The following is a 12,998-nucleotide window of genomic DNA, read 5'->3' as shown; positions in this document are numbered from 1 at the left end:
CTATAATTTATTACAATTTTTTTCTCTCAATTTTACAGGAAAGGAGGAGAGAGTACAGTCAGTTGAGAACTTCACAATCCAAGGAAAGAAATATGGCATCAGTACTGGTATGTTTTATTGTGTAGACTTTTATTAGTCCCCACGGACACCGTCTGTGGCAACTTATAGGTTTGGTCGTGTCCGTGTGTGCGTGCGTGCGTGCGTGCATGCGTGCGTGCGTCTGTCCGTGCGTCCGTGCGTCCGTTCACGCAGATATCTCAGAGACGCCTGGAGCGATTTCATTCAAACTTGGTACAAGGATTACTTCATATGTCATACAGATGCACGTCGATTTGTTTTGTGATATGATCCAATATGGCTGCCGGGCGGCCATTTTATTACGATTTTTTCATGTACAGAGCCATTACTCAGGCATGTTTCAACCTTTTTTATTCAAAGTTGGTACAAGGACATTGACCTAATGTCATACATATGCACTTCAATTTGTTTTGTGATACAATCCAATATGGCCGCCAGGCGGCCATTTTATTACGATTTTTTCATGTACAGAGCCATTACTCAGGCATGTTTCAAACGATTTTATTCAAAGTTGGTACAAGGATATTGACCAATGTCATAGATATGCACGTTAATTTGTTTTGTGATACGATCCAATATGGCTGCTGTGCGGCCATTTTATTACGATTTTTTCATATACAGAGCCATAACTCAGGCATATCTCAATCGATTGACAAACTTGATACAAGGACATTGACCTATGTCATACATATGCACGTCAATTTGTTTTGTGATAATATCCAATATGGCTGCCAGGCGGCCATTTTATTACGATTTTTTCATGTACAGAGCCATTACTCAGGCATGTTTCAAACGATTTTATTCAAAGTTGGTACAAGGACATTGACCTACAGTATGTCACACACATTCACTTTGAATTGTTTTGTGATAAGATCCAATATGGCTGCCGTGTGGCCATTTTATCACGATTTTTTCATGTCCTGAACCACAACTCAGACATGTATCAAGCGAATTTATTAAAAAGTATATTTATCACAGACCTAATGAAGAGGACTCTATCCTCTCTGAGGACCTGTAATCAAAGTACCCATTAACAAGTGGGGACTGTGTCATCAACGATGACTTGTTCTTGTTACTTTCTTTGAATATTGACTGGATATCATCATTCTGATTTTCAATTCTGTTCAGTTATAGATGATGGGTGATTACTGCTGTGTTTTCTTATTTTAAAATTTCATGTATCAGAAAACATTCAGAGATTGTGTGCAGATTCAATATTGAATGTAATTTGTTTTATTTTGTTCCAATGTAAAGATTATCTTGCAGTCGTTTTGCAACCAGTCCATCTATACAGTTCATTAAGGGTAATTTTAACCCCAAAACACAGTCCAGCCCAGTGCTTTTGAAATCTGAACTTCAATTTAATATACATTTGCAAAAGGAGAACTCCAACTAATACACAGTGGTGACTCATTCGCTGGTGACTATTTGCTAATCAGTTGTGAGATATTTTGTGCCAGGAGATATAGTAAAACCTGTTGATAATTTACAACCAGTCACTTTAAGTTAAAATCTGTCAGTTTGAACATTGTACATTATGTATAACCAATTTGTTGTGTTCTTCTCATGCAAATGTACGGCATGTATTTCTTCATATATTTCAAAACCAAGAGAACAAGGCTGGACAGTACTTTTGAGCTAGCTGCACAGTTATACATAGTTGTTTCACTGTGTAAGGTTAGAAACTTGTATGGAAACTCTAATATGTTATGAAATGTCATATACTACGTAGTTGCAAGTCCAGAATTAAATTTGCAAATTGATTACATTTCAAAGAAAAATTACTTGAATTTGTGAAACATTTATCTGTATGCTTTGGTGTGGTGGTTATTTCCCACACCTTTGTGATCTATGCAAATAATAACAATGACAATATAACCTGAAAGTGTACTTGAATGTAGACATTTCTTTGTTGTTTAGTGACCTTTGACTTCATGTCATAAGATATGCAAGTGTTTACCCAACAGTTGGCAGTTGTTAGTAAGTGCATGGTTGTTTAACAGCCAACAATTGGTAAATCATATCTACCAGGTGTACATTAGATTGATTTTAATAGATGACATTATTCTATTTCTTTAGCGACCTACATCTGGCCTGTTACATACTTCTGAACCCAATGAGGAATCCAGCATATCAGAGACATTGACCGGTAATAATTTTTTAAATATTTTTCTTTGCAAGGTCATCTAAATTTCTGTTCATTCTTAAAACAATATTTTGAACATTTTGATCTAATATGGACAGTTTTATCCCTATAATGTTTCATATAAATATGGACATTGCCATAGATACAACTGTTGGTATTAAAAATATGAACAAAATCTTTATTATTGTTATAATTATCTGTTATGGAAGCAAACAGATACTTTACATTGTGGCTTTGCTTTAAAGGTATTGCAGAAAGACCCATTTTCAAAACACAACTGCACATGGTAAAATAGATGCGATATTTTGTCCATGTACATCTTTCTCAGGTGTGGCCAGCAAATGACTCTACCAAAATTATGGAGGATAAAAAAAGTTTAAAAGGATTCATAGAATATTCCCAACTCAATTATCACATTTTCTACTGTAACTTGCTACCGTTACAGTTTAGAGATGTATTTAATAAAAGCTATTGCTTATCTATCACACAGCTTTACCGTCAGTCATATCTCAAGTTGATGTTCCCAGTGGTACTGTGGGTGAAGAGTCTGCTCACACAAACTGTACAAATCATTCCGGAATATTAAATTGGTCAATCACCAACTGGAAAACTGAACTTCGGAACCAAATGACTACTTTTCGGTAAAGCTAAGATGCATAATTTTTCTGTTTGCAACAATACTTTTTGGAGTGTTTACTTGTAAACTACTGTACTTGGTTGAACAAATCCACTGGTCAGATGTCCATTGACCACCAAAAGTTTTGCTCTTAACCAATAATTATTAAGTTTGCAGTTGAATGCAAATGAATTAAAATCATATGATAAAGAATAAATGAAGAACTAGCAAACTAGACTGCAGGACCAGCAAATTGGACTCTTTGGACTAGCAACAATCAAAACTGCAAGACCAGCAAACTATACTGTATGACCAGCAAACTATACTGTTTGACCAGCAAACTAGACTGTTGGACCAGCAAACTATGCTGTAGGATCAGCAAACTAGATTGTGGGACCAGGAAACTAGACTGCAAGACTACTTATGACCAGAATGAAAGCTTGTCTTCAAACCAGGACCACTTAACCTGCCGATGAATAGACTTTTTCTGAGGATCCCCAACTACCAAATTTAATTGCTTAATAACCATTATGTATACTTGGATCAAATCAATTCAAATCGTTCATATTTTGCAGTTTGGTTTGATGTATTTTGGGAAGAAAATGAAGGTTTGGGTATTGATGCTCCATTTCAGGTTGGGGTGAAAGCAGACTACATTGACATCAAGATCATACAAATTCACAAGTCTGACAAGTGACTTTGGTTGTCTGTGATGTCAAACCATTTGATTTTGCTTATAGATAGGTATAGTATTTTCAGCTGTAAATATTCATAAATTATCATCGATATAAGAATACTGTCTCCCAAACAATGAGATTGAAATTATTTTTTGCTGGATATTTTTACTGCAAGTATTTGTGCATTCATTCTGTGCCATGTAAGAACTATTGACATTTGACCTGTTGACTGTTTCACAGAACAAGGACTCCAAGTAGTTCGTCTAGTCAGAACTCACGGCCCACAAGCACCTTCTATGACCTGGATGACGAAGAAGATTTTGTTATGTTGGAAGCAGAGAAAAATAAACAGAAATCGTAAGCCCTTTTAAAATTTGTTTACAAGCATTATCCCTTAACTCTTCAGAAAAAGACTGGGAAACAGCCAGTAATTTTCAACAGAATGGTGTAGACTTTAAGAAAACAAACACAAAATATCACATAAGGATTTATGCACATTGTAAGACTTTTTTTTGTTGATCAACACAATTATACTAAGAAATCGGTAGAAAACATGTCACTACATATTTGTATCATTTTCATATGTTTGCACAGCAATGTGCCTGATGGACAGATATTAAATTCTGTGTTTATTTATTATATTATAGCTTTGTCAATACCAGTGAATTTTGTGACGTCATATCCCCACATTATTACTGATAATGTATTCCATTATTCAGCATTGTGGCCCCACAAAAAAGGACAGCACATTTAAAAGGAGGGAAAGTATGGGATAAACCATATATAATACAAAAAACGATAAATCTTGATAATAGTGCACAATATTGATAATAATGTCTTACTGTACGATTTATCAATTTTTTGAGTCCTCCCACATGCACTTGTCGTCTGCTCTGTCTGGCTCGCGCTCAGCATGCAGTCCCCGTCCAATATGCTGTATATGCAGTACTACTACTACGTTGTTTACAACATGGTTCGCTTCGTGATATCATTTGCAATTGAATGCTGCTCTTCTCAAGAAGCCATCGAAAATCAAATTTATAGACACAATTAGAAATTTAAACATTTGAATAACATAGTTGAACTCTGTTGATATCGTTTGCAATTGAATGCTGTACTACTAGCAACATAATAATGATCGTATTGATCAGCTGATACCATGCAGCTCGCTGATCATGCTGATGTCGATGCATGAACATTCCGTTTTCTTTATGTCTGGCACTTCACCGTATCGGCTTTTTGAATGGCATGATATTGAAAGGTGATATTTGAAGTTCGATATAGACGGTAGGAATGCTATTCCTTTTCCTTTCCTTCGAACATGCATCGTTTTTTATTTCCAAATTGAACCGTGAAAGTGCTGCTCATTTTTTGTGTTGAACTTGCGTGTTCAGTGCAGTGTGGAGTGTGTGTTAATGTATACAGTATACGGAGTCAGGGCCAATCATGCCGTACAATGCTCACTGGTTTCAAACTCAGTTTAAATTTCCTTTTTTAGCTACTATAGACTATAGTCTATAGAAGCTATTGGGATGGGTATCCGTCCGGCGTCCGTCGTCAGTCTGTATGTATGTATGTATGTATGTATGTATGTATGTATGTATGTATGTCCGTTTGTGAGGCGTCCCGTCCACTCAAATATCTTGAGAACCGCAGTACTTACTGATTTGATATTTGGTGTGTAGATGAAAAATATGATTTTGAGAAACTATTTTTTTTAGTTTTTAGCTACTATAGACTATAGTCTATAGAAGCTATTGGGATGGGTATCCGTCCGGCGTCCGGCATCAGTCTGTATGTATGTATGTATGTATGTATGTATGTATGTATGTATGTATGTATGTATGTCCGTTTGTGAGGCGTCCGTCCACTCAAATATCTTGAGAACCGCAGTACTTACTGATTTGATATTTGTTGTGTAGATGAAAAATATGATTTTGAGAAACTATTTTTTTTAATTTTTTGATATTGTTGAAAATAGGCAAATTAATGCCAAAAAAAGGTGTTTTTGGTAAAAAATCTTCTTCTTCATAACCGCTGGTCAGACAGCTTTGTTATTTGGTATACAGGTCCCTAGGGTAACCCAACTTAGATTTGTTCAAATTGTGATGAAATATGCAAATCTGTATTTTTAAGGAATTTTTTTGTCATTTTTGGTCAAAATTTGACTTACATTGTATGTAATTCTTGTACTGTATAAACCCTATCAATTCACCAGAAAAAAATAATTAATATGATTTTAAATAATTGAATTAATTAGGAAATCATCAAAGCCAAAATAATTTTAGTGTAGAATTATCAGAAAGTTCAACTTTTTTTGACAGTTCATAGTGAAATGCTTACCATCTTGGAGGATTAAAACATGTAAAGGCAACTTTCCTGAATCCCAACTTTGACATATTATGAACCGTCATTATTGTGCCCTGTATGTTATCTAAAAGAAATTGCTCAAAATAGTCAATAGAGATAGAGATAGAGATAGAGATAGAGAAAGTTCTAATTTCCATTTATGGTTGACTTGGTAAGGATAAAATAAAATTACTTTTTGAGGAAAAAAATTGTGGTCAATTAAAGAGTGGTCAAAGTGATAGGGTTTTTTATGGTAAAGCTGGGCTGTATAAAGATTACTCATGTGCTATTTATAGCAATTATGCAATCTGTGTAAACAGTGCAATGAAAGTGTAACATGATTCCTTATAATGCTTTTGATGACCTTGAACTTCTTAAGTTTCAAACCTTTGTCTCTTCAGTGTGCTTTCTCTGAGTATGTACAGTCTCAACTTATTAAACAGAACTCACAATGTTAATCAAAGATATCCACCTTCTTCATCAATACATGTGTCACAAAAGGTTATTCTCTACATAACTCAACAGAGCTCTGTCAACTGTTGAGTTGCTTGTTCTTTCAAAACCGCTGGTCAGACAGCTTTAATATTTAGTTTACTTGTCCGTAGGATGACCTTAGTGAGATAATTTCATACAGTAAGGAAATACTTAATTTTGTATCCATGTCTATAGTAGCTTCAGGGACTTTGGCCCTATGTTTTGATATTGTTGAAAATAGGCAAATTAATGCCAAAAAAGGTGTTTTTGGTAAAAAATTTTCTTCATAACCGCTGGTCAGACAGCTTTGTTATTTGGTATACAGGTCCCTAGGGATAACACAACTTAGATTTGTTCAAATTGTGATGAAATATGCAAATGTGTATTTTTAAGGAATTTTTTTGTCATTTTTGGTCAAAGTTTGACTTACATTGTATGTAATTCTTGTACTGTATAAACCCTATCAATTCACCCAGAAAAAAATAATTAATATGATTTTAAATAATTGAATTAGTTTAGGAATCATCAAAGCCAAAATAATTTTAGTGTGGAATTATCAGAAAGTACAACTTTTTTTTGACAGTTCATAGTGAATTGAGGATTAAAACATGTAAAGGCAACTTTCCTGAATCCCAACTTTGATATATTCTGAACCACCATTTATGTTATGTAAAAGAAATTGCTCATAATAGTTTGTCATGATAGGGTGGTCAAATAAACAGAGATAGAGAAAGTTCTAATTCCATTTATGGTTGACTTGGTAAGGATAAAATAAGATAACCTTTTGAGGAAAAAAATAGTCTAAGAGTGGTCAATTAAAAGAGTGGTCAAAGTGATAGGGTTTTTATGGTAAAGCTGGGCTGTAAGATTCCTCATGTGCTATTTATAGCAATTATGCAATCTGTGTAAACAGTGCATTGAAAGTGTAACATGATTCCTTATAATGCTTTTGATGACCTTGAACTTCTTAAGTTTCAAACATTTGTCTCTTCAGTGTGCTTTCTCTGAGTACGTACAGTCTCAACTTATTCAACAGAACTTACTTACAATGTTAATTTGAAAGTTATAGTGTGCTTGGTTAATAGGATGAAAATACTGATATTAAAAGATAATCAGCTCAAGATTCTTTATAACCTGACAGATATGCTGTTTTTTTATGACGTAAATCTTGATTGAAGCAAGTCTGTTTACTTTAATGAGAATGTAATTAACTCTCGTTTATTTGCTATTATAGACTAATATAGTCTGATGAAATATGCAAATCTGTATTTTTACAGAATTTTTTTCCATTTTTGGTCAGGCCATCCTGAAATGAGCTATCAAAGATATCCACCTTCTTCATCAATACATGTGTCACAAAAGGTTATTCTCTACATAATACAGCAGAGCTCTGTCAACTGTTGAGTCGCTTGTTTTTTCAAAACCGCTGGTCAGACAGCTTTAATATTTGGTTTACATGTCCCTAGGATTACCTTAGTGAGATAATTTCATACAGTCAGGATATACTTAATTTTGTATCCATGTCAACTTTTTTTGACAGTTCATAGTGAAATGGCTTACCATCTTGGAGGATTAAAACCTGTAAAGGTAACTTTCCTGAATCCCAACTTTGACATATTCTGAACCGTCATTTATTGTGCCCTGTATGTTATATAAAAGAAATTGCTCATAATAGTTTGTCATGATAGGGTGGTCAAATAAATAGAGATAGAGAAAGTTCTAATTTCCATTTATGGTTGACTTGGTAAGGATAAAATAAAATTACTTTTTGAGGAAAAAAATAGAGTGGTCAATTAAAAGAGTGGTCAAAGTGATAGGGTTTTTATGGTAAAGCTGGGCTGTAAGATTCCTCATGTGCTATTTATAGCAATTATGCAATCTGTGTAAACAGTGCAATGAAAGTGTTACATGATTCCTTATAATGCTTTTGATGACCTTGAACTTCTTAAGTTTCAAACATTTGTCTCTTCAGTGTGCTTTCTCTGAGTACGTACAGTCTCAACTTATTCAACAGAACTTTAATACTTACAATGTTAATTTGAAAGTTAAAATGAAAATACTGATAAAGGTAACCAGCTTAAGATTCTTTATAACCTGACAGAAATGCTGTTTTTTTATGACGTAAATCTTGATTTAAGCAAGTCTTGTTTACTTTAATTAGAATGTAATTAACTCTCGTTTATTAGCTACTATAGACTAATATGGTCAGACAGCTTTAATATGTGGTTTACAAGTCCCTAGGATGACCTTAGTGAGATAATTTCATACAGTCAGGAAATGTCTATAGTAGCTTCAGGGACTTTGGCCCTATGTTTATTCATTTTCTACGTCCACAAATTCACTGGCATTGCCAAAACTATAAAATAATAGCAATAATGTTACCCTTCACGGTCCATAATGGACGAAAGCAAACTTTGCACGACATAATGTACCCGGCTTTGCCTCGTACATATGTCATGCAAAGTTTGCTTTCGTCCATTATGGGCCAGGAGGGGGCACATTATTGCTTAAAGCCGCACTTTTCAATCCCAGGTTCTCGCATTAGTGGAGTTCTCCTCCCATTCAAACACATGGCCAGTATGATGTCTGATTTCCGTAACATTAATTACACAAAGTGACCTCAACCTTTAGTCACATTTTGCTAATCCTGCAAACAGAGTTTATGCAAGCTTTTGATTGACAGTTAGTTCAAATTGCCAACGGTCATTGATTCCCCGCTATAAACGCTCGAATTTCCTAAAAAATTGTCTTCCAGTTGCGTTAGACGTTGAATATAACCACAGAGTTCGATCGGCAGCAACTTCACGCTGACCGCTTTGCAGTCTGTCTGTGTTTTTGTGGCCGGGGAAAACTACAAAAAAGGCATTTTCTGGAGCGTGTGCCCGCGTGTTGCCTGTTTGGTGTCCACTTACACAGGGAACGCCGCCATACCTTGGCGTCCTTTTAAAGGGAGGCTCCGCCTTTAAACAATAATGTTCTTGTCATTATGAATGTTTGCAATGATATTTATTGAACATTACTATTTAGAGAAATACCATTGGTAATAAAATGCAAATCACAGTGACATACAGGAAACACTAGATAGTGAAACAGCATGTGTTGATTTATTCACCAATTTTTGGGTAATTTGAAATCTTAAATTGTATGATTTGCCACTTTAACATACCGTACATAATTCACACTTACCATGTTTGTATATTTAATTTCTTTCCAGGCCAAAAGAGGGAATTGCGTCATCTATAAAAAAGTAATGTGATAATTTCATCAATTCATTTTGTTTTCTTATGTGTGTTCTGTCTTACCATCAATGTTTCCTATGCTTATATTTCTCAAAAAGTAGATCGTATGCCATTCAGTTTCTATTAATATGTACAATATATAAAATATCAGTGATTGTGAAAACTGGCCTCTATCAAAGATTCTTTACCTTAATTTGGAAAAAACTCTTTTTAGTCCCCACGGACACCGTCCGGGGGGACTTATAGGTTTGGTCATGTCCGTGCGTCAGTCCGTCTGTGCGTGCGTGCGTCCGTCCGTTCACGCAGATATCTCAGAGACGCCTGGAGCGATTTCGTTCAAACTTGGTACAAGGATAGTACCCTACCTCATACAGATGCACGTCGATTTGTTTCACAATGTGATCAAATTTGGCCGTGTTAGAGGACTTTTTAGTTTTCACCTCCATAGACTCCCCTGTATAAGGCAGTCCATAGACTCCCATGTATAAGGCAGTCCATAGACTCCCATGTATAAGGCGGTCCATAGACTCCCATGTATAAGGAAGTCCATAGACTCCCATGTATAAGGAAGTCCATAGACTCCCATGGATAAGGCAGTCCATAGACTCCCATGTATAAGGCAGTCCATAGACTCCCATGTATAAGGCCAAGAAAAATAAAAATTAAGTTTCTCATCGTATTCATATTGGAAAAAAGGATGCAGTGACACAGTTTTTAGTCCCCACAGATAAAGTCCAAGGGGCTTATAGATTGGGTCATGTCCGTCCGTGAGTCCATCCGTTCACGCAGATATCTCAGACACTTTGACAAAATGTCACGTGACCTTGGTGACCTTTGACCTCAAATATACAAATTTGTCCATAACTCAGTAACCACAAGTGCTAAACCTTTCATATACATGGTATGATGGGACGCCCTATGACACCACATGTTGTACCTCATTAATTATGCGCATATCTAATTTTGAGCGAGCCAATAGAACTAGAGGTCTGATTTTTGGTACATATGGATAACTTAGCAATACAATTTTTTTGACAAAATGTCACGTGACCTCAATGACCTTTGACCTCAAATAAACATATTTGTCCATAACTCAGTAACCACAAGTGCTACACCCTTCATATTTGGTATGATGGGACACCTTATGAGGCCATATATTGCATCTCATTAATTATGTGCATATCTAATTTTGAGCGAGCCAATAGAGCTAGAAGTCTGATTTGTGGTATATAGGGATAACTTAGCAATACAATTTTTTTGACAAAATGTCATGTGACCTCAATGACCTTTGACCTCAAATATACATATTTGTGCATAACTCAGTAACCACAAGTGCTACACTCTTCATATATGGTATGATGGGACACCTTATGACACCACATATTGTACGTCATTAATTATGTGCATATCTAATTTTGAGCGAGCCAATAGAGCTAGATGTATGATTTTTAGTCCCCACGGACACGGTCCGGGTAACTTATAGGTTTGGTCATGTCCGTCCGTCCGTCCGTCCGTCCGTCCGTTCACGTAGATATCTCAGAGGTGCCTGGAGCAATTTTGTTCAAACTTGGTACAAGGATTATTACCTATGCCATAGATATGCACGTCGAATTGTTTTACGATCCGATCCAATATGGCCTTCTGGCGGCCATTTTGTTTCCTGTATTTGATGTCGGTGTGTATGTTCACGCAAATTTCTCAGTGATGCTAGGAGCAATTCAATTCAAACTTGGTACATAGATTACTCTATATGTTATACATATCCACATTGATTTTTGTTTTGATCCAGTCTAAAATGGCTACCTGGCAGCCATTTTGTTTCCTATATTGACGACTCTGTGTTTGTTCACGTAAATTTCTCAGCGATGCCGGGTGCGATTGCATTGAAAGTTGGTACATATATTAATCCCTATCACATATATATAGCATGCCAATTTTTGTAATGATTCTATCGAAAATGGCTGTGTGACGGTCGTTTTCTTTCCTGTAGTAGATATCCATCAACAGGCTCCCCAGCTATGATCCATAGGGGTTCCATGATGGTATTAATATTAATGCTGTGTCCATTCATAGGATGTTGAATATACAAAGATTTACCAGTCAAGAAAAGCATTTTAATTTTAACAGTATCAATAGCTATTTTATAGCAAGCCTCTTCTTTACTGAACATCAGGACATTTTGGTTCACATCTGGCAGACCTTTTAATGTCAAGAGCAATTACTCAGACATGCCTGGACCAGTTTCTTGAATAAAATTTGAATTTCGACATTTAAAAAGCCAGGGCATGGCATACCTAATTCTGTTAAACATGGTAAAATCACCTAGCCCTTTACCACTACTTGTTTACAATCCAATCCAATAAGGGCATCAGTCACAGACAGGGCTTTGGCACCCGCATTCCTTCTTTCATGCACATCATGTCAACTTCAATTTTTTGTCACTTCCAGTGACAAAGTCCCAATTACAAGTGGAGACTATGTCATTGACAATGACTTGTTGTGTTAGAAAATTGGGTTTCACATCATGGATATTTATACAATACATTATTTTGTGCATACTACCAGTATATATTTCATCAACAAATTCCTTACAACATTCCTATGTTGTGATAAAATACCCATCAACAGGTAGTGTCAGCTCCTGTCTGTGTTTTTATACCTGGGCAAATTTTACCAGGGTTCCTGAGTAATTTTACTGTGGTTCCCCATGCAATATTGTGTGATGACAGAAATGGTAAAGGCTTGCTAAATCATCAACCTGTGGGGTCAACAAAAATACTGCCTATCATAAATTTATTTATTGAGGAAGCATCTGATTTTTGTCTTTTTATGTGTGTTTTTGTGCAGAAAGTTTACGTTGCCAAGACCAGGGAGTGACGGTGAACTTGCTCAGGTGAGACTTTGCAAATTTTTTTGGTTTACATGTTATTGCTTTGCATAATCATGAATTCTGTAAGATTGGTATGTCAATGTGATAATAGTTCATGCATTTATGTGATATTTTGTAGCACTTCCCAAAATTTTGTCAGAAATGATAGTCAAACTAATCAGTTTTGTAGTTCTCACAACAAGGTATCACTAATTCATTGTCCTACAGACACAGCTCCAGTTGACAATGCTGAGGGAAGAATTTGAAGACGTTGAAACAGAATTAAAAGCCAGTAAGGAGGTGATGGCACTTCTGCACAATCAGTTGAAGGCAACACAATTGGAAAAAGACTCTCTGTAAATATTTATTCATTTCCTTATACATTTGTGCCACTTTTTTTTAAACCAATGCAGTATTTCAGAGCAATTAGAAAAAAAAGCATATCAAGTACAGTCACATAATATATCCATTTCACACACTGTCTCATGATTTACGGATTAATTGATGGATTATTCAAAATCCAACCATTGATCAAAAGCTTGTCAAAACC

At 35.6% G+C, this 12,998-nt stretch overlaps 1 protein-coding gene across 1 annotated transcript in view; it reads left to right on the top strand.

Moving 5' to 3' along the window:
* LOC139141076 (TBC1 domain family member 2B-like) overlaps window positions 1-12,998 on the top strand; it is a 59,222-nt gene that overhangs the window by 14,080 nt on the left and 32,144 nt on the right. The window contains exons 6-12 of the mRNA XM_070710649.1: window positions 39-107; window positions 2,158-2,227; window positions 2,715-2,865; window positions 3,758-3,874; window positions 9,555-9,587; window positions 12,427-12,472; window positions 12,677-12,804. Coding sequence (XP_070566750.1) covers window positions 39-107; window positions 2,158-2,227; window positions 2,715-2,865; window positions 3,758-3,874; window positions 9,555-9,587; window positions 12,427-12,472; window positions 12,677-12,804 — 614 coding nt within the window. The remainder of the gene's footprint in view (window positions 1-38; window positions 108-2,157; window positions 2,228-2,714; window positions 2,866-3,757; window positions 3,875-9,554; window positions 9,588-12,426; window positions 12,473-12,676; window positions 12,805-12,998) is intronic.

The sequence above is a fragment of the Ptychodera flava genome, chromosome 9 (assembly GCF_041260155.1).
Source record: "Ptychodera flava strain L36383 chromosome 9, AS_Pfla_20210202, whole genome shotgun sequence".
NCBI lineage: Eukaryota > Metazoa > Hemichordata > Enteropneusta > Ptychoderidae > Ptychodera > Ptychodera flava.
The sequence above is the reverse complement of the archived record's forward strand: the minus strand, read 5'-3'. Positions and strand labels throughout refer to the sequence as shown.